We start from the raw sequence: 23404 nt of genomic DNA on the forward strand, positions 1-23404 counted from the left end.
GTTGGGGCCCTGTTGAAGACTTCTGGTCATTTTGCTTATTCTCATTACCCCTGGGGTCTGCTTTCTTTTGGCCACCACCCTGGTTCTGCTGCTTGACCCTTGTCCTGACCCATCTGTCTGCCTTCTTTCCCAATTCTTGGGGAGAGGTCAGATCTGAGTCAATAAGGTGTTGATGCAACAACTGATTCTGACAATTACTTAAGATTTGTTCTCTCATAATTAGATTATACAATCCTGTGTAATCAGTAACTTTACTTCCCAGTAACCAGCCTTCAAAAGCCTTAGTGGCACAATCAACAAAGTCAGCCCAATCCTGAGACTGAATTTTCTGGGTGTCTCTGAACAGCAACCTGTACTGTTCAGTTGTTAAGCCAAACCCATCAATCAGTGTATTTTTCAGGACTTGGTAATTGTTAGCATCCTCAGCTCTAGTAGTGAGGAGCTTATCTCTACCTTTACCTTCAAAGGAGAGCCATAATATAGCTGCCCACTGACCCTGGGGGATGCACTGGACAGTGCAGGCCCTCTCCAAAGCAGTCATCCATTTGTGGATGTCATCCCCTTGTTTAAAGGGGGGCACTATCTTACTCAGGTGTCTAGTATCAAAACTCCTGTCTTTATCCTTAGGGATATTGCTGCCACCAGTGGGGACTACCCCACTCAACTGTTGCTCTCTAGCAAAGGCAAGCTTCTCCTTGGCAAGGGCAAGTTCTTCCCTCTGGATCCTCAGATTAGCCCGTTTCATCCTTGCTTCATGTTCTCTTCTCTGAGGGGAAGTCATTCTCCTCTGGGGAGAAGTCATTCTCCTCTGAGCAGAGGCATGAGAGTGCACAGATCTATTGGAGTCCCTAGAATGAGACCTATCTCTTCTAACTCCAAAGTTAGGCCTGCTTAGGGTCAGTACTGGGGGTCCCCCAGATCCTTCCCTATGTAGGTCTACGTTGGCCCTAGTAAGTCTGCTGACTAGCTCAGGACCATTGTCTGCCTCATCCTCAGAAAGAACCTCTTCATCCTCCTCCTCTACTACTTCCTCAGTTTCAGGGAGGTCAGGATCGCCAAGGGTACCTTCTAAGGCTGGCATGCTCCCATCTGTATGAGTAGCTTTTCTAGCATCATATGTCTCTAAGAGACCTAACAGAAAAGGAGTGGTAGGGTTAGAACCCTGTTTCAATTTCCTGGAGGTACACAATTGTCTCATCTCCTGGAAACTGAGAGCTGCATATCTGGAAAGGACATGTGGAGGGTCACTAGCCACTAGGGGAGTCTCTGCAGACTCTCCATGGGTAGACATGCTTCTAGTGTGGTGTAAGTGATGCACCTACCTACACTATGGGTTTACCTACTGATCCCTTGCTAGAGTTGTAGTCAGGGTGTGCTAAGCCCTGTTACACTACAACAGCTGGTTCAGTAGAACTCAGAGTATTTCTAAGCTTGTTATATGTACCTAGGTACCTTATGTGATCTTTCAAATGATATTACCAGATTATATTTGGTAAAACAACGGCAAGCTCAAATCCCAACCGCTGCACACCGATGTGAGAAGTTGGCCTGATATATGATGCTCACTAATTCTAGTGATCACCTTGTATCAGTCCAAACAACCCCTTATGGTGATTGGTTGTAAGTCAACCTGATAGACCAGCTATCCTAGTAGCGTGGACAAAAGCAGTCTTTAGGCTAAACTCTTTTGGCATGTGAAGCCAGCTGTTTTACCACAATATAACCCCTTGAATACCAAATGAAAGGACACCACACAGGTTATGAAAATAAACAATATATTTATTAATAACAACACCTCTGAACTCTTTATGAGGTCAGAGGGCTAAGCACATGACAATACTACAAAAGAAATACGAGTTCGCACAATATCTATACAAGTGCCTTAGGGGCACGACAAACCATATACTCAAAACAATGGAATGCGAGGAAGGAAAATACTGTAAGGAGATTCAGCGGCTGGAGGATCGGTGGGACTACGCTACAAACTAGGTAAGTAAGGAGCAGGAGGCCCACGGGACTCACGTGCAGAGTGGAAACTCTCACGCGGGATGCGTACCAACGTCTATGGATGCTACAGTTTACAAAGTTACGGATTCCGGCGAACCCGGTTGGATGGAGGGAAAACAACAGTGGACCTGGACACTAGAATAGTGGACTCAGACTTCAGCACCTAGAAGCTTTAGTTACCTAACCCACAGGCTGCGGGTGCATAGGGCTGAAGTTGCGTCAGGTTTGCTGGGTTGATCCCGGTGATGCCTGAAACAAGAAGTTGCTGGCAGGCAGCCAGATGGTGGAGTCCGGTGGTTCGAAGGATGGAACTAGGAAGAAGGAAGTCCTGAAAAGGAAGGGGACAGAGTCTTGGTCACTAGCCAGTGACGGTGCTGGAACCAGGAGGGAACCAGATGCTGTTGCCGCGTTCAGGTGAAGGAAGGGTCGCTTCTCTCTGTAGCTGCGCGGACCAGGAGCTGTTCTTCACGACCAGGCTGGAGGCACGAGTTGTCCCACGTAGTCTGCTGCTGTTGGCGGTGTCGGATCGTCGATCTGGACAACAGGCCTTGGCTAATGCAAGCCACGCGGTGGAACAAAGATGGCGTCTGGTGTGGACCAGGAGGGTCCGGGGTGCTTCTCTTTCACAAGGAAGCAAGGGCCAGTCTGGGGGACCAGACTAGCAGTGTTGAAATCTTCGGGTCGTCGTCTCAGAGGTCACTAGCCAGCCGGCAAGTGACCAGACAACAGGAAGGGCAACAACCAGGCAAAAGGGCCCCACGCAGATCACGGGGATGCTGGGGGGCTGATCTTTGGTGCAGGAGCTGCGTCGGTGTGGGGCTTCTCAGTCCCCAATCAGACCCTCCAGGATATCGCGATTTCGCGATTTGCCGCGAAATCGGCACTTGTGTAAAAATGCCGCGATTTTTGCAAAAGTGCCCGCGAAATCGGCACTTTTGTAGAAATCGCGGCATTTTGACAAAAGCCGCTATATCCTGGGGGGTCTGGGGCCACTTAGTTGTTTATTGGGGCGGGCGGGAAGGACACAGAAGCACTAAAGAATCACTTTCCGGGCTTAATGGGGCATTAGCAGCTCACTGGGAAGGGCTTTGAAGTGCCCCTCCCACCTCTGGCTCCCCGCTGAAGACCCTCCCGGTGAATGGGGCGAGGCGCCGCCCTCTCCCCTGGAGCCGAGGGTCTATATGGTAAAGAAAGGGCATCACCTCGGTAGACGGCTATAGTCATAATAAGACCCTATGACGTTGGTTGGAGCTTGTTCTCAAATAAACGGCTATGAAGAATATTACTCTTAATGAAAGTTTCTTCTTAAAAACTGGGTATTGGCATCTAATGAATTTTAGTTTCCTTTTTACATTTTTATTTAACAAATGGCAATTCCTTCGTTGTTTTCAAACAATTGTTGCTGAGTGTAGAAAAACTCTCAGGAAGCCAGTGATTTAAATAGAAACCATAAATCATTTGCACATATTTAACTGGAATACACAGCCGGATACATCGCAGATAGCGCAGTGGGTTACTGCAAGCGTCTGTTGGTGAACATATGGATAACCTGCAGGTTATTTGACTAAAGCTCAGCAGATCGACCACGCCCGTAACCCTTGAGAATTTTATAAAATAAGTACCAATGATTTATGGAAATTCCTATAATTAAAGGAGCTTTGAAAAGGCAAAAATGTGCAGTACAGTGTGAAAAGCAATTAACTAGTTGGGGTGTAATTGAATCGAAAGAGGAACGTTTGGTAGAATGAGGAACACTTTTACTTTCTACAAAAATATCAAACATATGGTCTTTAGAAAGGCTTATTTAACACATTCATATTTGCTAAAATAGTACACTGATCATGCATCAACGTGACTCTCTCTCTGTGATTCTCACTGGGATTTCCATTTCTGTTCAGGTTCCTACGACGTGCATTGTTTCGAAAGCTGTGACAATTACATTAATTATATTAAAAATGGTCTGTTTATGCGCAGTGCTGTGACGCAACTTCTGACTGTACCAGTCACTGTACCCTGGCCCCCTTGAAAGGTGTGGGCCCTGGGCAATTGCCCACTATGCCCACTTTGACCGTGCCGTAAAACGTCTGATGGATCCCCTACAGAATAAGCAGCAGTGGCGTAACACAGGCCATCACAGCCCCCGCAGTGCGGTGGGGGCCCGGAACTGCAGGGGGCACCTTCAGCAGAGTATTCTGCCCAGAGAGCTGAATAAGTCTGGAGCGGGGGCCAAGTACCTTGTAGGGCGGACCCCTCAGGTTTCGTTCCACCACTGATAAGCAGGGCAATTTAAATGATTACCAGAGAGGTGAATGAGGATCAAGAAAGTCACAGTACATTTTTACCCTTGAGTGTGCCATACCACTGCAAGTAGGAGTTCAGGAGGTTTTAACAAAAAGTAACCCCTAAACCAGAGCTTTACCACTACATTGTGGACATTCATTTCGTGTAACTGTCAAGCTGTAGGAAAAGGGAATTACTTAAACCCACAATCAAGAGTGTTTCTATGGAGGAATGCTTACATTAGTATACATACACAGCTTCATGTTGTTAAATAACTTAAAAAACTAAGATATCTGTGTTAGTTGTATGAAAAATGGCCAAATAAAATGCCGCAAAATTGCCGCTAAATTTCCATATTTGTGCCGCTAAATTTCCACTTTTGTGGCGCTAAATTTGCTAATCCATGCCGCTATATCCTGGGGGGTCTGCCCAATGCACTCACTCGAGGAACCCTCAGGGGTCGTACTGGAAGCGCTGTGCAGGTTTCTTCAAGATGGCCGTCTCCACGTTGCTCGTCGCACCCACGGGTCCCAGCTGTGCTGTGGATGTGGGTAGAGGTCAGAGAGGTCTGGAGGTCCGGGTCTTGTCGAGCTGGGTCGTCGGATTCCGGGATGGAAGGACTTTGCAGCAAACCGCACAGGAGCTTGATGGTGCCTGCGAAGCAGGATGGTCACTCCCTGACCATAGGGGAGATTCTTCAGTCTTCTGATGTTCAGGAGGTCGAAGGTCAAGAGTTCTTCGTGGAAGTTGTCAAGAGTAATCTAATTTGGAATGGGACCAGCTCCTACCTTTATTCAGCTAAAGGGGGCTGCACTACGACTAGGTCCCTCCCCTGGGTGGGACCAGGAATGGGGGTGGTTACACCCCCTATCCTTTGTCCAGTTTCCCGCCAGAGCTGGGGCTGGAGTGCCCCAGCAACCGGTTGGAACCGGTGTATGCACAGGGCACCTTGTGTGCCCCAGGCATGTCTCATTCCTTTCAGCCTTGGCCTACCTAATACACAAAATCCTGTCTGGGGTGGTGCTAGCACCTCCCAAGGCAGGAAACCCTTTGTCTGAGTCTCCCTTGCTGAAGGACTCTCAGCAGCAGGAGGTCAGACTTGTGTCTCTGGTGGCAGCATCCATTTTGTGATGCTGAGGCTCACGTTAACTTTAACCGGGGTTTACAGTTACATACATGTCGTGTCCCTCTAGAAGGGTGGAATGCTAACCCTGTCGCCAGAATTTGCGAGGGGTTAGTATTCCAATTCGTATGACACCTTACTCGACATGTTTTGATAATGCTATGCCAAAGTTAGCATTTAACCGCGAGGATTATAATGCACTTAAGAGTATATGGTATAGCGTTATCATGGAACAGCTATAAGGACTTGGTTCCGCAAGCTGCAATTGGGCTCAGCTCATGCCAGAGCACCATCTCACATAATTCCAAGCACTCTGCCTTCAGGATTGATAAGGCCTGCCATAGGAGTGACTGATAGGAATATATGTGTCCATTTTAGGGTTAGATATAGGAATACTATCTCTAAAGCAAAGGGTGATTACACCACCTTGCCCCAGCTGTCGTGCAGCCAGTTGTGTCGGATTTGGGTGGCCAGCCAGGGGTGGCATAATACATGCTGCAGCCCCTGGTAGGCCCTGGGTACACCTATGCCCTGGATACCTAAGGTATACTGTACAGGGACTGATAAGGTGGCCCAGTACCAATTGGTAAATGCACCTAGGGTACATGGTTGTAATTTAGAGAGAGAACAGCTAGGCTGTGGGTCTGATTAGCAGGCCCACAGCCAGGGAAAGTCATAAACCAGTGAAGCAAAAAGCAAAAATCTGGGGTGGCCATGGGATTGCAGACCCCACTCTCCTACAAATGGCAGAAGCCTACACAAATGTACTACATTCAATGTCAGTGAATGAAGCTTTTAATCTCCTTTCTACAGTTAGATGGGTGGCATGACCATATAGACATAGGATTGAAAAATATATCTAGAGAAGATTATTCCAGTGATCTGTGTCCAGCCAGTTTCTTAGTAGCAGTAGATGATGCACCCCTCTTCAAGGAAAATTGTAATCTTGGCTCTTTATAATTTCTGTGCAATGGGAAAACCACATGCAGCTTTGCTGGTACACAGATGGGGGGGGGAGCAGCCTTCTTGTGGTTCTTCTCAACAAGTTCTGACAATTTCTGATTGTTATATTTAACAAAGAAGACATTTTCTTAATCTGTTAAAAAACAAATATGAAACATACTTGTGAGACTACCTTGTCAGTGTACAAGACCACAAATAGACTGCAGCATCTTAGATGAGCCCAAAGCAAAGTACTTATAGCTCTTTACCAACACATCAATGATAAATCAGAAAGTATTTTCTTCAAAGAAAACAGTTTGGAAAACACTTTACAGCCAGATTCATCAAACCGAAATCGGCTCGCAAAGTGCCAGATTCTGAGAATCTGGCCCTTTGCGAGCGCTATTTTTGCATTTGGGATTCATCATCCCAAATGCAAAAATCGCAATTCTAGAAATCGCTAAATTGCTATTAATTGCATTTAAGGAATCTCAATTTGAGATTCCTTAAATGCAATTCATGAACCATTTTAAAATTGCGAATTCGCAATCTGGGGACGCTATTTACCGCGAAGTCTAACTACGTGATAAATAGCAAAAACTTAGAAAAATTCACTTTAGTGCATTTTTCTAAGTTGTATGTTACACACACACACATGTCCTTTGGACATGTGTGTGCGCAACACCAGTGTACATTACCATTTCAGGGGTGCTACAGGGTGTCCTTTGGACACCCTGGCACCCTTGAAATTGCTTCCTTATTTGCGATCCGCTAATTGCTAATCGCAAATAAGGAATGACTCCCCATTCATTCCTATGGGCCTTTAGGACCATAGGAATGAATGGGAAAGCCATTCCTTATTTGCGGTTAGCAATTAGCGAATAGCAAATAAGGAAGCAGTAGAAATCGCATAAAATATTGCGAGTTCTACATGCATCCCGTTTTGTGAGTCTTTAATAGCGAATCCTTAAAATTCGCTATTAAGGACTCGCAAAAAATGACCATGATGAATCTGGGGGTTAGTGTCATATCTGTCTCAAATTTAAGGGCTCTGTAAATAATTCTGAAAGTCTGCATCGTGGTTCACCACTCCATATGCCTCAATAGACTGCTAAATAAAATCTTTTATACAAATGCATATTTTAAGTACCAAATGAATCTCGGTTTGATGACAGGATGCAGTCTTAGCATCTGACTCTCTGAATGCCTTAACACACAAAGATTAAGCACAATGCCTACGGTGAGCCACTACAACGTTATATGTTTCTGTGCCTTGGAGACTCAAGTATACATGAATCCTTGATCTACAAACCACTGAAATAAGAGCGCCACCTTCCACACATCACATCAGAAGACTGTTTTCTGAAAATAAAGCATTACAAAGATAACCAAATGCTTCAAAATCACTTTGACTCCTGAAATACCATAACAAATAAAAATAAATAAATAACGGAAGTGCTTGACGTACGCCACCCAAGAAAATAGAAGCTGCATGCTACATAGAGGTAATTTAATTTATTTACTGTGTTGGCTTCAAAACCTCAGAGAGAGCTGACCCTCGACGAGGGTTATTTTCACCACATAAAATGTTATTGCCAAGTTTGATATTGGTTTTAGGATAAACAACAATGTGAATTTAGAAAAATAATGGGACTTTTAATCACTCTAAAGAATATCACATAGGTCAATTCTTAACTTCCAGAAAAGGGTACATAACATTTTCTGAAAGCTCAAGGGAAAAAAGACTGCTCATCACAACTGAGAACTCCACCAGTGCTCCCTTATCATCCGCTAAACTTTCCCTTTCATATTAAGGGGCTTCATTACTCAAGAACGCCCCCCCCTTCCTCTGTATGGTATCATTAACGTTAGAAAAACATTACACCTCCTATCTGGGCAGCAATTTAGGGAGCTGTAGTTCTAGTCTTATTAACCATAGATTCAACATGGGGGGCCTGGTCAAAATGGCAACATGGCTGGTCACGCACTGAAGAGTTCTTGATCTGGGCCTGTATGCAATTATCCTGCAGAGAGTCAAGTGGACCTCTCCCTGCAAAATGTATGGCTTATCTCTCAGCGCCACAGCATTGAAGTATTAGGGCTCCAATTACCACGGCCAAACGCTAGGGTCTTTGTAATCCACTGCGGCCTGTGATCTGTGCTGTATTACAGGGCCCCAGTGAGGGAGAGAGCCGTTGCAGACACAATGAGATGGGGCCAAGAAGCCCAGCGACGATGCAGCAGGACACAAGGGTGGAACACCAGCGAGGCTATACCATACGGGGCCCGCAGGTTTGGGGGCCCCTGCCTGACCTATTACATCCCTCACCTGCCGCTGGATGCCTCAGGAGCAGCCTATGTCCCGACCCATAGAAGCAGCTGTCCGTGCAACCGAAGTGCGGATCAGACGTAGAAGGGTCACAGAGACTGAGCATCAGCAGTCCCTTGGGGGGCCGGCATGAAGTATGGGGTGGAGGAGCCTGGCATGCAGAAGGCATATCCCCCACCACTGGAGATGGACTGAACAAGGAGGGGGCCAGGGACCATATCAGATTGCAAAGTGCCATTAGCATACAGAGCCCTGACTGAGTCAGTGCAGGCGCTGCTGATGCATAGTGCAGCACAACATGGTGATACTAAAGGGCCCCAGGGTGGCCGGTGCCCCGAATCAGGGTCCTTGACAAGGCACTATGGAGCAGACTCTGCATACCCACACAGGGAAACTAGCCAGTCCCTGGAGCTCAAATTTGGCTCCCTCGCCATAGAAATGGTCCTCCTGTGTGTGGACCAGGCAAAACTTGTGGAGCGAGTAGAAACTGCAGAATTAACCATGGCCACCACATGCACAATGATGGCTGACCGGCAAACTCAAAAAAAGGATTTACAAAAGGCTAAAGCCTTCTTGAGGCAGGCAGGAGCAAACGATGCTGAATGTCGATCACAGCAAAATAACATGTGCGTTATTGTGCTAACTGAGGGCGCGGAAGGCCCCAGTATGGAGCTCTTCCTACAGGACTGGTTAGTCAACACAGTCCTGGAGGGGAGGAAGTCACATCTTTTCTCCTTTGAATGTGTGCACAGGGTTCCCCCATGAAACCACCTCCTGATGCGCCTCCCAGACCAGTGGTGGAACAGCTCTTCAACTTCTGGGACAAGGATCATATCTTGCAAGTCTCCAAAAGCAAAGCCCCATTGCATATGAAAAACTGTAAGGTAAACATATTATCGGATTACACTTTGGACATTCAGAGATGCTGAAGCTCCTTCTTGGAGGTCAAAAGCCAACTGGGCTTCAAATATTCCCGGCTAAACTTAGGGTGATAGACCCTGGGAAAGCCTACCTTTTCACTTTCCCTAGGAAATGAGCGAAGGGCTGGGGTATTCGTAAGGAGTAATGTCACCCACTGCTCCCGACTGTGGGAAGGCTGGAAACACCAGAAGATGATGTGGTGATCTCACAGGGCCGGGGGGGGGGGGTGTTTAGGCCCTTGAAGGAAAAGGCAGCCAAAGAGAGAGCTATCGTGGTAGCAGAGAATGAATTGCACTGCAACTAAGAGGCGCAGCAGTATGCCTCCCACCCGGAGCCTTCCCAAGGCGAGTGGCTGAAATTATAGATGAGGACCTCAAGAAGGATTTGAGGGCCAGGCTGAACATTATGCTAATGGCATCCGATCAGATCATATGAATGAAACACTGTTCTATTTCCTTTAAATGTTGCATCAGTTGTTGGTGTTGCACTGTTTTTTTTCGGGAGAGACCGGATGGGTGTTGAGGGGACAGAGGGGCTAGTACACGCTGCTTAACCTGTGCAGGGTGGGGCAGCCACTAAAGTACCGCCATGGGCCAGACCTTTCGTGTAGAATCGTTACTCTAGGTCGTGGACACTTGATCTACCACAGAGGCCTAGATAGAACAGTTTAGTACACCAGTTTGTTGGATTGTAATATGAACGGGCAACTATTGTGGCTCCAACCTGAGGGTGGGAGTTTTATGGTTCTCATGGTTTATGTGGATATGTCTTGTACCACTGCCAACACAGTCACTGGCTGACCACTACGACACTCCACCTCATACAAAGATTGAGGGAGTATGGGGACCCCTAAGACCATAGTTACTTTGTTTGAAGAAACATCCCCTAAATATACACAATTCTGACAGGGAGCGTGCGGGAAATGGCTTCAAACATAAAGCATCACAAGATTCACATATACCTAAAGCACTAGGGGGATGCAAGTTGCATATTTGCAGGAAGCACATTTAACACTCGCAGAACTACAGAAAGTTTTTATGGTGTGGCTAGGACAGATAGTGTCCACTACATATTCAGCGTATGCCCTGGCATTGTTAATATGGATTTCTCCTACGGTCCCATTAGTAATACCCCGCTGAGTCGTAGACACAAAAGGGTGCTGTGTGCAGTAGAAGGTACACTAGACGGGGAGAACCTGTCACTGTTAGTAACTTACACCCTCAATAGTACTCATCAACAATTTCTGGATAGACTTCTCCCAACAATGGTACAGAGCCGGACAGCCCCGAGTACATGGGTAGGAGACTTGAACTGTGTGCAGGACATCAGACTAGGCAGATAAACACCCCACTGAAGGGAATGGAACCCAGATGGCCTTGCACCATTTCACTTTATGGACTCTACATATTACGCAGAACGCACCCTGACACTTCATAATTCCCATACTACTTCCCAGTACATCAGCTGCACACTAGTATAGATCTACTCTTGTGCAACAACACCATGTCCATGAGATCAGACAGTGGATTAGCCTCCTGTACACAGAGCCCACCGCCCGGGTCCATACGGGTAAGGAAATATCCAACTCATTTCTACAGGCCAGGGCACAAGGCAGGGGTGCCCGCCCACTATCTCCCCTGATATTTGCATTGGTCATGGAGTCCATGCAGGCCTGTTCAGGAGCAGAGGCCTGGACTGGGGAAATTTGAATAGTGATTCTTGGCACATCATCTCCCTGTATGCAGATGATGGACTCCTTTATCTGCGCGACTCGCAACAGTCTGTACCACTCATGAGGACTGTAGAGGAGTTTTGGGTCTTCAAATGAACTCATCCAAGACATGCTTGTTTCCACTAAGGAAGCTGGCTGATACTGAACAAACAGGAGTAGTAGATAGTGGCATAGATTGGAGATATAATATGTTTAAATATTTGGGAATCCACATATGGTGGTGACCAGCAACAGGCAGTTTCGCTACAATTTTGGAAAACCTTCTCCCCAATGGGTCAATCAGTCAATAATTTAGTATTTATAAAGTGTGGCTAATCACCCAATGAGGTGTCCAGATGCTTGCATGTCCCGGAGGCGTATTCGAACAGCCAGGTCTTGAGAGCCATTCTGAAGTCCGGAAGTGACGTGAGTAACCGGAGGTGGGGAGGCTGATCCAGATCTTTTCTGAGATGTGGGAGATGGGGCATCCTCCACTTCTGCTTCAGTAGATGCGGGGAGTATGGGCAAGTGAAAGGGATGCAGAGCGTAGTCTTCGACAGTTGATGGAAGTTCAGGTGATGATTAATGTAGGTGGGTTGTGTAGAGCCTTCCGTGAGTGGGTCAGCAGCCTGAATAGGCATCTCTTCTGTACGGGGAGTCAGTGGAGTTGCCAGAGTTGGTGTGTGATGCGGGTTTGTCTGGGACGTCTGAGGAGTCGTCTGACTGCAGTGTTCTGTATTGTCTAAAGTCTCTGCAGGAGGTTTGTGGCAATTCCTAAGTAGAGGGTGTTGTCGGAGTCCATTCGACTGATGAGGGCCTGTGTCACGTTGTGCCTCGTGTGTTGGAGTAACCACTTGAATATCTTACCTTGCAGGCGTAGAGTGGCGAAAGCGGAGGAGACTGCGATGATCTGTGATTTCATGGTGAGCTTGTTGTGAATGATGATTTTGAGGTGTCTGGTGTGGTCGGAGGGAGTGGGTGCGGTTCCTGTGTCTGTCGTCCACCAAGAGTCATTTCAAGTACGGCTTCTGTTGCCAAAGATCAGAACTTCCGCCTTGTCTGTTTTCAACTGCAGGTAGATGTTCTTCATCCAGTTGCAACGTTTGTCATGCATCTGTGGAAGTTGGTTCAGATGGTGGTGGGATCGTTGGTGAGTAAGAGGATGAGTTGGGTGTCATCTGCATAGGAAATTATGTTGAGACCGTGGGGTCTGACAATGCTGGCCAGTGAGGTCATATATGCATTGAAGAGTATGGTGTTTAGAGATGTGCTCTGGGGGCACCACAGGTGATCTTCTTGGGTTCAGAGGTGAACGGTTGGAGGTGGATCCTCTCTGTTCTCGCGGCGAGGAAGGAGGTGATCCATCTGAGCACCTCCCCTTTGATGCCGATGTGGTGGAGTATTTTGGTCAGCGAATAGTGGGATACGGTGTTGAAGGCTGCCTGGAGGTCGAGGAGGATCAAAGCTGCTGTTTTTCCTCGGTCAAGGAGGGTTTGAATGTTGTCGGCGGCTGCAATCAGTGCGGTTTCGGTGCTGTGATTGCTGCGGAAGCCAGATTGGGAAGCGTGGAGTAGCTGGTTCTGCTCCAGATTAGTCATGACTTGATTGTTGATGATCTTTTCCAGTACCTTCACTGGGAATGGGAGCAGGCAGATCGGCCGGCAGTTTTTGAGTTCACTTGGGTTAGCAGAGGGTTTTTAAGTAGTGGTCTGACTTTGGTGTGTTTCGAGGAGCCTTAAATGTTGCAGTGGTAATAGAGGTGTTGAGTAGGGTGGTGATTTCCTGGCCAATCCTTTGATTTCTGAGGTTGAAGATGTGGTGCAAGCATGGGTCTGTGGGAGCTCCTGAGAGGATAGATTTCATGGTGTAAATGGTGTCCTGGTTGGAGAGGATGTTCCAGGGGGTCAGTGTGTGGATCATGCCGGTTATGGTGGTGGTGTACCTGTCGTGGGATTCAAGGTTTCTGTATAAGGTTGCGATCTTGTCATGGAAGAAGTGGGCGAGGTTGTCGCACAGCTCCTGAGAGGGTGTGATGTTTTCTTCAATGGCAGCTGGGTTGGAGAATTCCTTAATGATATTGAAAAGTTCCCTGGTGGTGTTGGCACTACTTTCGATGCATGCAGTAGGGGCTGGTAGAGTGGCTATTGCGAAAATGCTGAAGCTGCCAAGGGTGCTATACAACATTTCAGCCTTACCATTACTACTACCCGAGACATTTTTTAGGGAATTAAAAGGTGTGCTGGCAGATCTGATCTGGGAACCGTCAGGAAGCGAGTGGCATGCATACATTGCATAACCCACTGGACAAGGATGGGTTGTGGGCACTGAGCTATTAGTTATACTACACAGCGGCCCAAATGCAGAGACCCATGAGGTAGCTGGCAGACTGCTTCAATCGTTAGAAGACAGTCATAGCACGTGGGTTACAAGGTCACAAACTATTGGAGTGGCTGTTGGGACCACGTGTCAGGGACGCCTCAATGAATATGATGGCAACAGTGCTGAAACAAAGTTGGCACAAGTACATGCTCTCGAGGGACACCTACCACACCATATTCTCCACATCGGTCGCTGTGGGTTCTGCCCGCCTTCCACGCAATAACCCTCCATCACAACACACAGCACTGTTAGGATTGCAGATAGACCACACTGGGGGACATGTACACACAATATCTTGCTCACGTTTAAGGAGGTGGCTAATACCTACGTCATTGGCCCAGGCCACATCCTGAAGTGCAATGCACTGACGCATGGAATTGCGCAAACATGGAAATGGGATCAAGTTGAACCTCAACCCTCATATACTCTACAACATTTACTAGGTCATGGAATGGGGGCAAAAAAAGCAGGCAACCAATTGTACAACACGCTGCTTTAAAACCGACTTAATGGGTAGTCTGCCGCACAAAATAAGTGGAACACAATAATAGAGCGTGAACAGAGAAACAAGCAGTGGGAATCCACGCTAGAGCAGGTCAAGACAGTGTCTAGAAACCAAAAATCCAAAGTACACACACTAACTATGTGCACCAAGTTGGTTTTACCCCCGGCCCAAATCAGTCGCATGTTCCCTGAAGCCGTGCCAAAACGCACTCTCTGAGATTCTCAGGAAGCGGACTTTCAGCATATGGTCTGGGCCTACCCGGAGACTGCCTACTTCTGGGAGGCTATGGTGGCAGCTGTGGCTGAACGTGCAGGTAAGCCACTTGTGAGGCACCCAGCACAGTGCTTGATGGGGCTAGTACCAAGCACACGGAAAACTAAATATGTAGCACAATTTGTATTCTTGGCTTATAGCTTTGCGAAGAGGCAAATCACGATGGTGTGGAAGTCACCAGCCGCAACTCCAAAGCGATAATGGCTGCAGGATCTCTGTAAATAGGCAACAGCAGAGAGCAACGCTTGGGTCAAATTGCACGCACATGGCGGGGGCCGCCATACAACATATGGGACAACACTTATTTAACTGCACTAGCATCTAAAATAGTTGACAAATCCAACTCTTGATGCATGAACACGAGCACTCCTGCTTAGCGGGATGCCAGGTACAGAGTTGCAACACAGTGGAGTACCCGCCCTCGCATGGACCACACCGTCATATGTAGGGAGCAGACACTGCCATGCCTAGAGATCCCACTGGGTGCACGAAGGCACGAGATAGACGCCCACATAGGGAGGCAAGCTTCACACACAAGACACAACGAGACCACACGAAGTGCAAAGGGCTTGTGACTGATCAATATACTGGGCCACAGTAAGGCAGGCCACAGTAAGGCAGTGCATTTAGCCACCAGGTGGTCAAGACTGTAAACTAAATTCTAAAGTGAGGGAGTAGCGGTGGCCCCTTTTTCATTCTCTTTCTCGGATTAATTTGTTTCTCTCAATGGTTCTCAGCATGATTTATGCCGATTTTATTTGATAGGGCCTGTTCTGCACCGGCTGCTAGCAAATACGTAGCATGACTGTACAGCAGTTTACATATCCTAAGAAATTTTTTACAAGCGCTTATATGTCATGTGCGCATACCTTTGCTAATTCACTTTTTCTGAATTATTGTCCGGCTCGACGTAACAACACCCAATAAAGAGATACTGTGGTGGGGGGACAGATTCAACATTTCCTTCTACTTGATATTTATCACAGATATCCTGTACTACCCATTTCCATACTTTTCATGGTTATTATTTTTATTTTATAGCGCTCAGAAGCCTACAGGCCTCGTTCTGCTTTAAGTAAACCTGCAAAAATATTTACACAAGTCAATACAGGAAGGGCTGCCTCCCAATATTTTATACAAAAGACCAGAATTGATTGATCGCAAAACGTTTTACTTTTGTTTGAGATACATTCTAACAGCATGTGAAGGTGCTACAATGTTACAGTATTTACCTTCACAATTTTCACATTTCTGTCGGTTTCTTTATTTAGGCACCAAGACGTCAATAGGTTAATCTAGCGTACTCTGAAAACCACCCGCAGAACTGATGAGATATATATATATATATATTTCAAAACAATGACAATGATCTTGTCCCGATCACAGATTGAGGCGTACACTAGGAATACTCCATCAATACAATTTTTATGTGCAACACGACCACAACACCGAACAGACATGTTTTGGCTTAACGCCTTTTTTAATGTCGGTGTGGCTTACCAAACATGCAAGTTTTTTTTTTTAAACAAAATTAAGTGTAAACACAAAGAAAGGAAGCAGGCTTCCAAACAATAGAAATAAAGAAGGTCCCCTTCGAGTTGCAAAGGTTGGTTGCATTTGTCAGCAATCTTATAATGGTGTGTTATAATATGATTATAATATACATCGTTGGGAGAAGGGTCCTAATAATTAACAAATCATTATTATTTCCACATTGTTTTTTAAATCAAATTCATAGGCTATTATAGTATTGAATCCAAATCACATATTAATCAATATTCTATCAAGTGCTCAGTATCATGCACTATTAACAGATACCGCCCTGAATGGGCAAACGCTTCTAGGTAAATTAAATGTTATCTTCTATTCATTCATTGCCCATGTTTAACTCAACATGAATTAGTACCATGATTCAAAACATTAAAAAATCAATAAAGCCCTAAATGAGCAAACCCTTCAATCTCATTATCTCAATGAGGAAACTTGTGTCTTCAATCATTCATCTAGTAGTCAGAATTCCTTGATAATCTTCAATCTAATCATTTTATTACAGCCTGCTTAGTTACATTTCATCTCATTCTTAAATAGACTCTTAGGATCGATTGATTCTATCACACATTATATTTTGCTATGTACTAAACCTTGGTCATACTATATGTTGATATTCTTTGTAGAAATTTGTATTGATATTTTCACTCTATATGCCATATATGTACCTACCTCATAATATTGTGAAAGTTACTGCAACAATGCAGGACTATAACTACCTCATGTAATGTGAAGCGCTCTGATACCCAAGGGTCTTGTTCGCGCTATACAAAACTCTTAATAAATAAATAAATACGGAACGTGTACCTAGAACTAACTCCTCTTCATTATTGAGACCCTTGGGGAATTTTGTCTGTAACTCAATAATGTATTTTGACTCTAGTGCCCTAAGGCGTTTTGTTCTAAAAAAGAAAATATAGATAGATAGATAGATAGAGATAGATAAATAGATTTCAGCTCCGAAATGGAGAACACCTTCAAACAACCAACGACCGAAACATTCATACTACTGTCTATAAACTAGAAACAGAAGAACCTTCAAGACTGTTTTCCCTGTTTTCCTTAGGCATTCGTTTTCCCAATCTTTTGAGGCTTCACTTCCAAAGGGTCACTTCAAACCCCTCCTAGAACATCTCCGGTCCTATTGCCAACATTTTAATCAAAAGTACTTCAACATGGTTTAGTGCCAGCAGCACACTCTGAACACTAATTATGCCTCACGGGTGTCTATAGTAAATGGATATAGAAATGCCTGGAAACGACACCGTACTAACAATCACACTCTCAGACCCTCAGATGAAAGAATAAAATTAATGCATTTTGGCGTTTATGTACAGCCACTCTGACATCATTCAGTTACTTTAGAGTTCTTTGAGAAGGTTGATTGAGAGCGACAGGTAGGTCGTGCCAGCAGGACAATACATGCAATGATAGAGAGATCACCACCAGGGGGGCTCTGAAGCGCACAGAGAGACTGCAGGGAAGGGAAAAGGTTGGTTTGGAAGCACAGAAGTGGTTCTTAAAACTCTAGAGAGAAAATGGGAAGTTGGGGATGGGAGGAGTTACAATTAAGAATCCACATCAGAAGGATATACAGGACACTGATCAATATATGAATCTTAAGAATAGGGTTGAAGAGAGTTGGATGAAGTGAGAGGTAGGTGGCAGTCACATAAAATAAGCCAACATTATTTGCAAGTCTACGTAGACTGACGTGGGCTTCAGCCACACCAAAATATTCTTAGTAAAGAGCGCCTGACAGCTTGTAAACTACATGACTAATGTGGCATTTACTGCAATAGCATCTACATGACCCCTCTATGTATTGCTTGTCCTTGTGTACAAAGACGTAGAGCTTAATAATATGGTGGAGTTTTGGTGCACAAACAAACCTTAGCACTAGTTGAACACATGTACCCAATTCCACCTAAACGTGGCTCAATAGTGACAGATACAGCACATTATTTCTTGCAAACCATCACAGGCGATTATCAATGCCCTTTACAACATTCAGTGTTGTGGACAGTTTGCATATACATCACAGCCCTTAGTTACTAGACATGCCACAATGTACGATATACTACAACAAGCCATTAAGAACTCTTTTGGCACTTTTGTCAAGACATATGTTACTATGCCTACATATGTGATTTCCGACAAAACAGTTGAAGTAATTTTATCCCACAAAACTTTAATTGTCATCATCTCAGGCCAAGCACAACATCAAATTACTCAATCCGCAGATTATCAACTAGGCTGCTATTTACCACACTGCCCTTGAAGGCATCATTTAATAAAGGAGACAGTACGAGAAAGCTATTAAATTGAAAAGGTGAAAGGTGAAACAGATATACATAATATAATGTTGAACCTTTACAGGTCATTACAGCTGCTTAAACAACTTACATAGAATACAATGAGCCACCAAGTGTTTCCTGTACATACAACTTACCTCTAACATGGTCTTCAAAATCAAGGTGAAGCTCTGGGCGGGGTAGACTGGTAAACATGCCTGAGCCATCTGGAAACCTCCCCAGAAAAGCCCCGCGGGGAACTCCTCCCACTTCCTTAATCATCCGTTCATGCTCGAAAGGATGAAAGAACAAAGCTTGCCGCTCAATGTCACCCTCACTAGAGATCCCAGACATATCCACATCACCCATGGAAATGTTGGCATTCTGGTCGTAGAAGGCCCTGTCCTCCCCTGTCGGGGAGCAGTCATTTAACCGCTGATGATGATCATCATCATCATCCTGATCCAGTGTTACCAGCATATGCGTTGCTCCATGCTCTAAAAACTGCTCGCCAGGGTAAGGAGGAGGGGATAGTCTCTCCATCGTATTACTGATTGTTTTCCCCAAAAACCTTCCCGCTGCTGGGAGCTCAGAACTTCAGGCTGTCATGGCTGTCAGAGACAACTAGCACCAGAGATCTAAAATACAAACAGAAAGATACAATTAAAATGTTGCATCTATGAAGTAAGGAACTTAGCGTAATGAGGTCCACCTAGAAAGGCTGGGCATCCTGGGACAAAGTGTGCGGTGTTTCATGTGAATGATGTGCTGTGCTACAGGAGGTAGTGGAGGAAGAAGGGGCATGTGGTGAGCCCTGGGAATAAAAGACATGGGTGGCGCATGGGAAAGCAGGGGGTTTGGCTTAGACGACAATGGTGTCTAGGCGATGGAAAAGAAAAAACCAAGAGATGGCAGGGTGATCTATTGGGAAATGGGTGGAATTTAACCAGGAGCAGAGTACGAGGTAGTGAAGATGGGATTGGGGACGGTGAATGAGTTGTAGATTTATACTGCCACACAGCCCAGGGCAAACGGACAAGCACAACTTGTATGCATGGCTCCTTCACTAAAGCCTCAGTTTAGCCACATGAATACAGGTCTTCTTCTGTAGATTGTTACAACTGCAGCAACCTTTAGTCCTGAGCTACAGGACCTTAGAAGCTGAGAATACAGAAAATACCATGTATGCGGACACAGAAGAGCTTGGATATAATGGATCAGAAGACATACTGGTCAAGATTCAATGTACGGGAGTTGGACTCTTTTTGAACATTTCCTAAGAGAAGAGTTAAAGAATATATAAAACGGGAAAACAAACAGTCAACCCCTTTCAGGACCCTCAGGAGATGTGCCCTTTACAGCCTGGTACAATATGCTGCAAACTGTTTTACCAATCTTTGAAAAACAAGTTGTACAGATGACAATAAATATATATCTTAATCAAAGTCAATACAAGAAGGTCCACTCCACCACTTTTGAAAAAATCTACTAAACTGTCACCACTATTAAGCCATGGGGCAGGTTTAAGGAGAATCCTCTAGAGAAGAGTATATTATTAATTTTATAGTTTCATGTAGAATGGGCTATGCCCCAAGGCACCGGAGTACTGCATAACAGAGATAAAGCGCAGCAATGCAAAACAATGTCAATATACCCTCAGACGGTACAAATGGACCAACATTTTTGGAGCATCAGAAGCATATGGAGAGCACGGAGCCTATCCATACATATTAGTTCAAGCCACAAAACAGTTTTAACTCCTGGGGGTCAGGGGTTTCTCTGGTACCCTGTGGTAGAATCCCTTAAACTTGAAGCAAGATGCCCTTAAATTGTCAATGATGTTTTTACCCTTCAACAGGAAAATATGATGCCATAGTGCAGTGAAAAACCGCACCAGTCACCAGGATGGTGGTCTGCAGGTTGGGAAAATACAACCTGCAAATAAATCGGTGTTCAATCATAAACCTAGCAAGGAAACACAGAAAACCCTATAGGTAATTTAAGTAAAGATCAGAGACTCCGGCTGGCTACAAAAAATCCAATGTATAAGTTGAGGTGCAGGTTAAGCACTAAATATCCAATAAGGGATGATTTGAATAGTGGAATAGACATTTTTTTAAAAGCAGGTACTAATTAAAAGTAAAAAAAGCATTGCGTGGCTGGTGGGAGAAGAGCAAGAAATATTCCATTACTGTTGGTGCACAATGTTTTCATTTGTGATGATTTCTTTAAGGAGCTGTCCCCACTGCTGTCGGAGCACTTTTGACAGCATTCATGAGGTTACTCATTAAATCATTTCCTAACTACCTTCAGATTCTGATTTGAAAGCCCCAACAAAATGATGTTGGAAACTTAATGGTAAAGAAGGGAGACCAGCATAATACCAGTCCAAAGTTAACTGTTTAAACAATGTAGGGGCAACACAATAATGGTTGAGGATGTTTCATTGAATTTCACGAAACACAAGTCCAACACGATTATTACAGACTATAGACTGCCTATAAAATGTGTACTTGGTTGGAGCAGAGACCAGCGAAATGAAAATCCAGAATGGCGGTTACAGAGTGAAGGATCGGTTCACAGTGAAAGCAGGGTTATTTGGTTACACAACAGAAGATCAAGTTACTGGCAATACTGGTTCACCTTAGTAGGTATCCTTTTTGAATTCATAAACATTGAACATCTCAGCCTCTGTGTGGGATCCTTCAACATTTCATACAAAAGACATCTCTTGCGTACAAACATCACCAAATCTCAAACAAATTCTATGTCTAAGAATGCAGGTTTTTCCTTTTTCGATGCATGAAAGTGCCTTTCTAAAAAGTATTTTAATTTACATAGAATGTCTTAAATTTATTTGTCTATTTTATTTTAAAATAAACTAGTCCAATCTGAATTTTTTAAAAGAAGAAAAATGAAATAAAATAGTTCCACTGGCACACAATGCCGTTTGCCAATTAAAGGAGAACATCTGCACTGTGCTTTTGAGATTGCAGACTCCCAAGTATCCCATGAGATACAATTCCTGGCAGATGGGCTCCAACTCATCTAGAAGTTCTATATTTCAGCCAAAATAACCGTTCAGTTCACATAACTTGTGATCTGGTCCCCTTGATATCCAGGGAGAAGGTTGGTTTGTTCATGAATTCAGCAAGAACACCTAAAATGGAGAACCAGCATTACACATACCTTCCTTCTCCATTGTAGGATCTTTGCTAATATTCATCAACACTGAATGGACTGCCAAGTACAATACTATTATGCGAACATCAATAACAATAAACCAAAACATAGAATACAAAGAGGCTGCATAGGCACACCTGCTCCATTTCAACATTTAGGGGCTGATTACGATGCCTTCCGGAAATACTCCAAACAGGATTTGGATTCGGCGAATCGAATTCGGAACGTAGGTTTCCGACCGGATTGGACACCTTTCCAGGACGACCAATTGTGATGCAAGGAAACCGTTCGGGCTGTCCAAATCAGTTCCGAAATGCAATTCAGACAGCCCAAGTCATTCGGAGCCCATTCATACAGCTCTATGGACTGAAAGAGACTGCACAGGCACACCTGCTCTATTTAAACATTTAGGGGCCAATTACGATGCCGTCCGGAAAGAAGATCCGAATGGGATTTGAATTCAGCTAATCCGATTCTGAACCTATGTTTCCGACCGGGTTGGACACCTTTCCAGACGACCGATTACGATGCAAGGAAACCGTTCTGGCTGTGTGAATTGGTTCCGAACGCAATTCGGACAGCTCGAGTCGGTCAGAGCCAATTTGTACAGCTCTATGGACACGGTTTCCGAACGAGCGATTACGATGACCAATTTGGACAGCCGTTCAGAATTAGTCTACCCGACACAAAACGGCTGTCGGAGTCTTACTTCGGGGGTCCGTAGCAGGCCCCCCCTTTACCAGTATGCCTCAGGTTGGGGCCCGTGGGGCGCCTAAGGGACCTCTTACCAACCATGCACAGTGTGGCAGGCACCATGGGGTGCCCGTCACAGGGTGCATGATTTTCCCCAAACACCCCTTTTTTCCAATGAAAGCCTGTGTTCTCGTTTGGAACACAGGCTCCCACTGAAGTCAATGCGAGTCTGACCAAACGATGTACAGAAGCATCGTAATCTGTCAGTCTCGCAGAACCAGAGTCGGTAAGAAACTATTCTGAAACCGATTCGGTCGGAAGAGTTTCTGAACGACGCCATAATCAGCCCCTTCGTCTGTAATCAGTCTAGACAGTAATGTTTGCCAAATGTATTATCTCCATGTTGCTGCGTTGCACATTTCTGTGACTAGAATATTTTTCAATAAAGCAGAAGCTTTCCCAGTTGTAGAATGTGCTTTTAGGTCTCCCCTGTAGAGTATTATTAACTTTCTGATAGCATAAAGTGTGAGCAACTAGCTATCAAGAAATACAGCTTAGAAGCAGCTCTCCAGAATGTACTGGACCATCGTTAACAAACCAATGACTAGACAGGCTAGAATGAATAGCCCTATCTAAATGTTAAGGCTCTCTTAAAATATATTATCTGCTGGAGAGAAACTGATAGCAAAAAAGTCCAAAACAGAATTAGTCTAATTTAAGTAAAAATCTAAAACTATCTTTGGCAGGAATGATGGATGAGTTCTTAGAACAACTTAAGAATTCTGGAAAACCAAAAAGGACTCCTCGCTATAAAATGCCAACATTTTACTAGCTCTTCTAGCTGATATGATGGTTACTAAGAAAGCTACCAAACCTACCAGAATAAATGATGTAACAAAGACAAATGCATAGGTTGAAAGCTGAGCCCATTAAGCTACCTAGGATTATGTTAATCTCTCAAGGAAGGAAAGGTATCTATGCATTGGTGTAAAAACCTAATTTGACCCGCTAGAAAATCACTTACCACAGGGATCCTTAAAAAAAATAAAATAAAAAATAAAAGGACTACCTTCTTTTGGGAAAACCTATCTTAGATTTAACTAAAGAAGCAAGCACAAAATAGCTTCTCCTTGATAAGAACATAGTTTTATTTGTAAGCACACAGAGTACTAATTGATGGTCTTTTCGCTTCTCTTTAAAAAGTACACAGTCTTGC

At 44.7% G+C, this 23404-nt stretch overlaps 1 protein-coding gene across 8 annotated transcripts in view; it reads right to left on the bottom strand.

Annotated features, from left to right (window-relative positions):
* Positions 1-23404, bottom strand: part of WIZ (WIZ zinc finger) — a 731163-nt gene that overhangs the window by 575003 nt on the left and 132756 nt on the right. For all 8 annotated transcript variants that reach the window (XM_078681999.1, XM_078681984.1, XM_078682013.1 and 5 more), the window contains exon 2: positions 18471-18950. In XM_078681999.1, the coding sequence (XP_078538125.1) occupies positions 18471-18855 (385 nt within the window). In that variant the 5' untranslated portion in view covers positions 18856-18950. The remainder of the gene's footprint in view (positions 1-18470; positions 18951-23404) is intronic.

The sequence above is a fragment of the Lissotriton helveticus genome, chromosome 1_1 (genome assembly GCF_964261635.1).
Source record: "Lissotriton helveticus chromosome 1_1, aLisHel1.1, whole genome shotgun sequence".
Classification (NCBI taxonomy): Eukaryota; Metazoa; Chordata; class Amphibia; order Caudata; family Salamandridae; genus Lissotriton; species Lissotriton helveticus.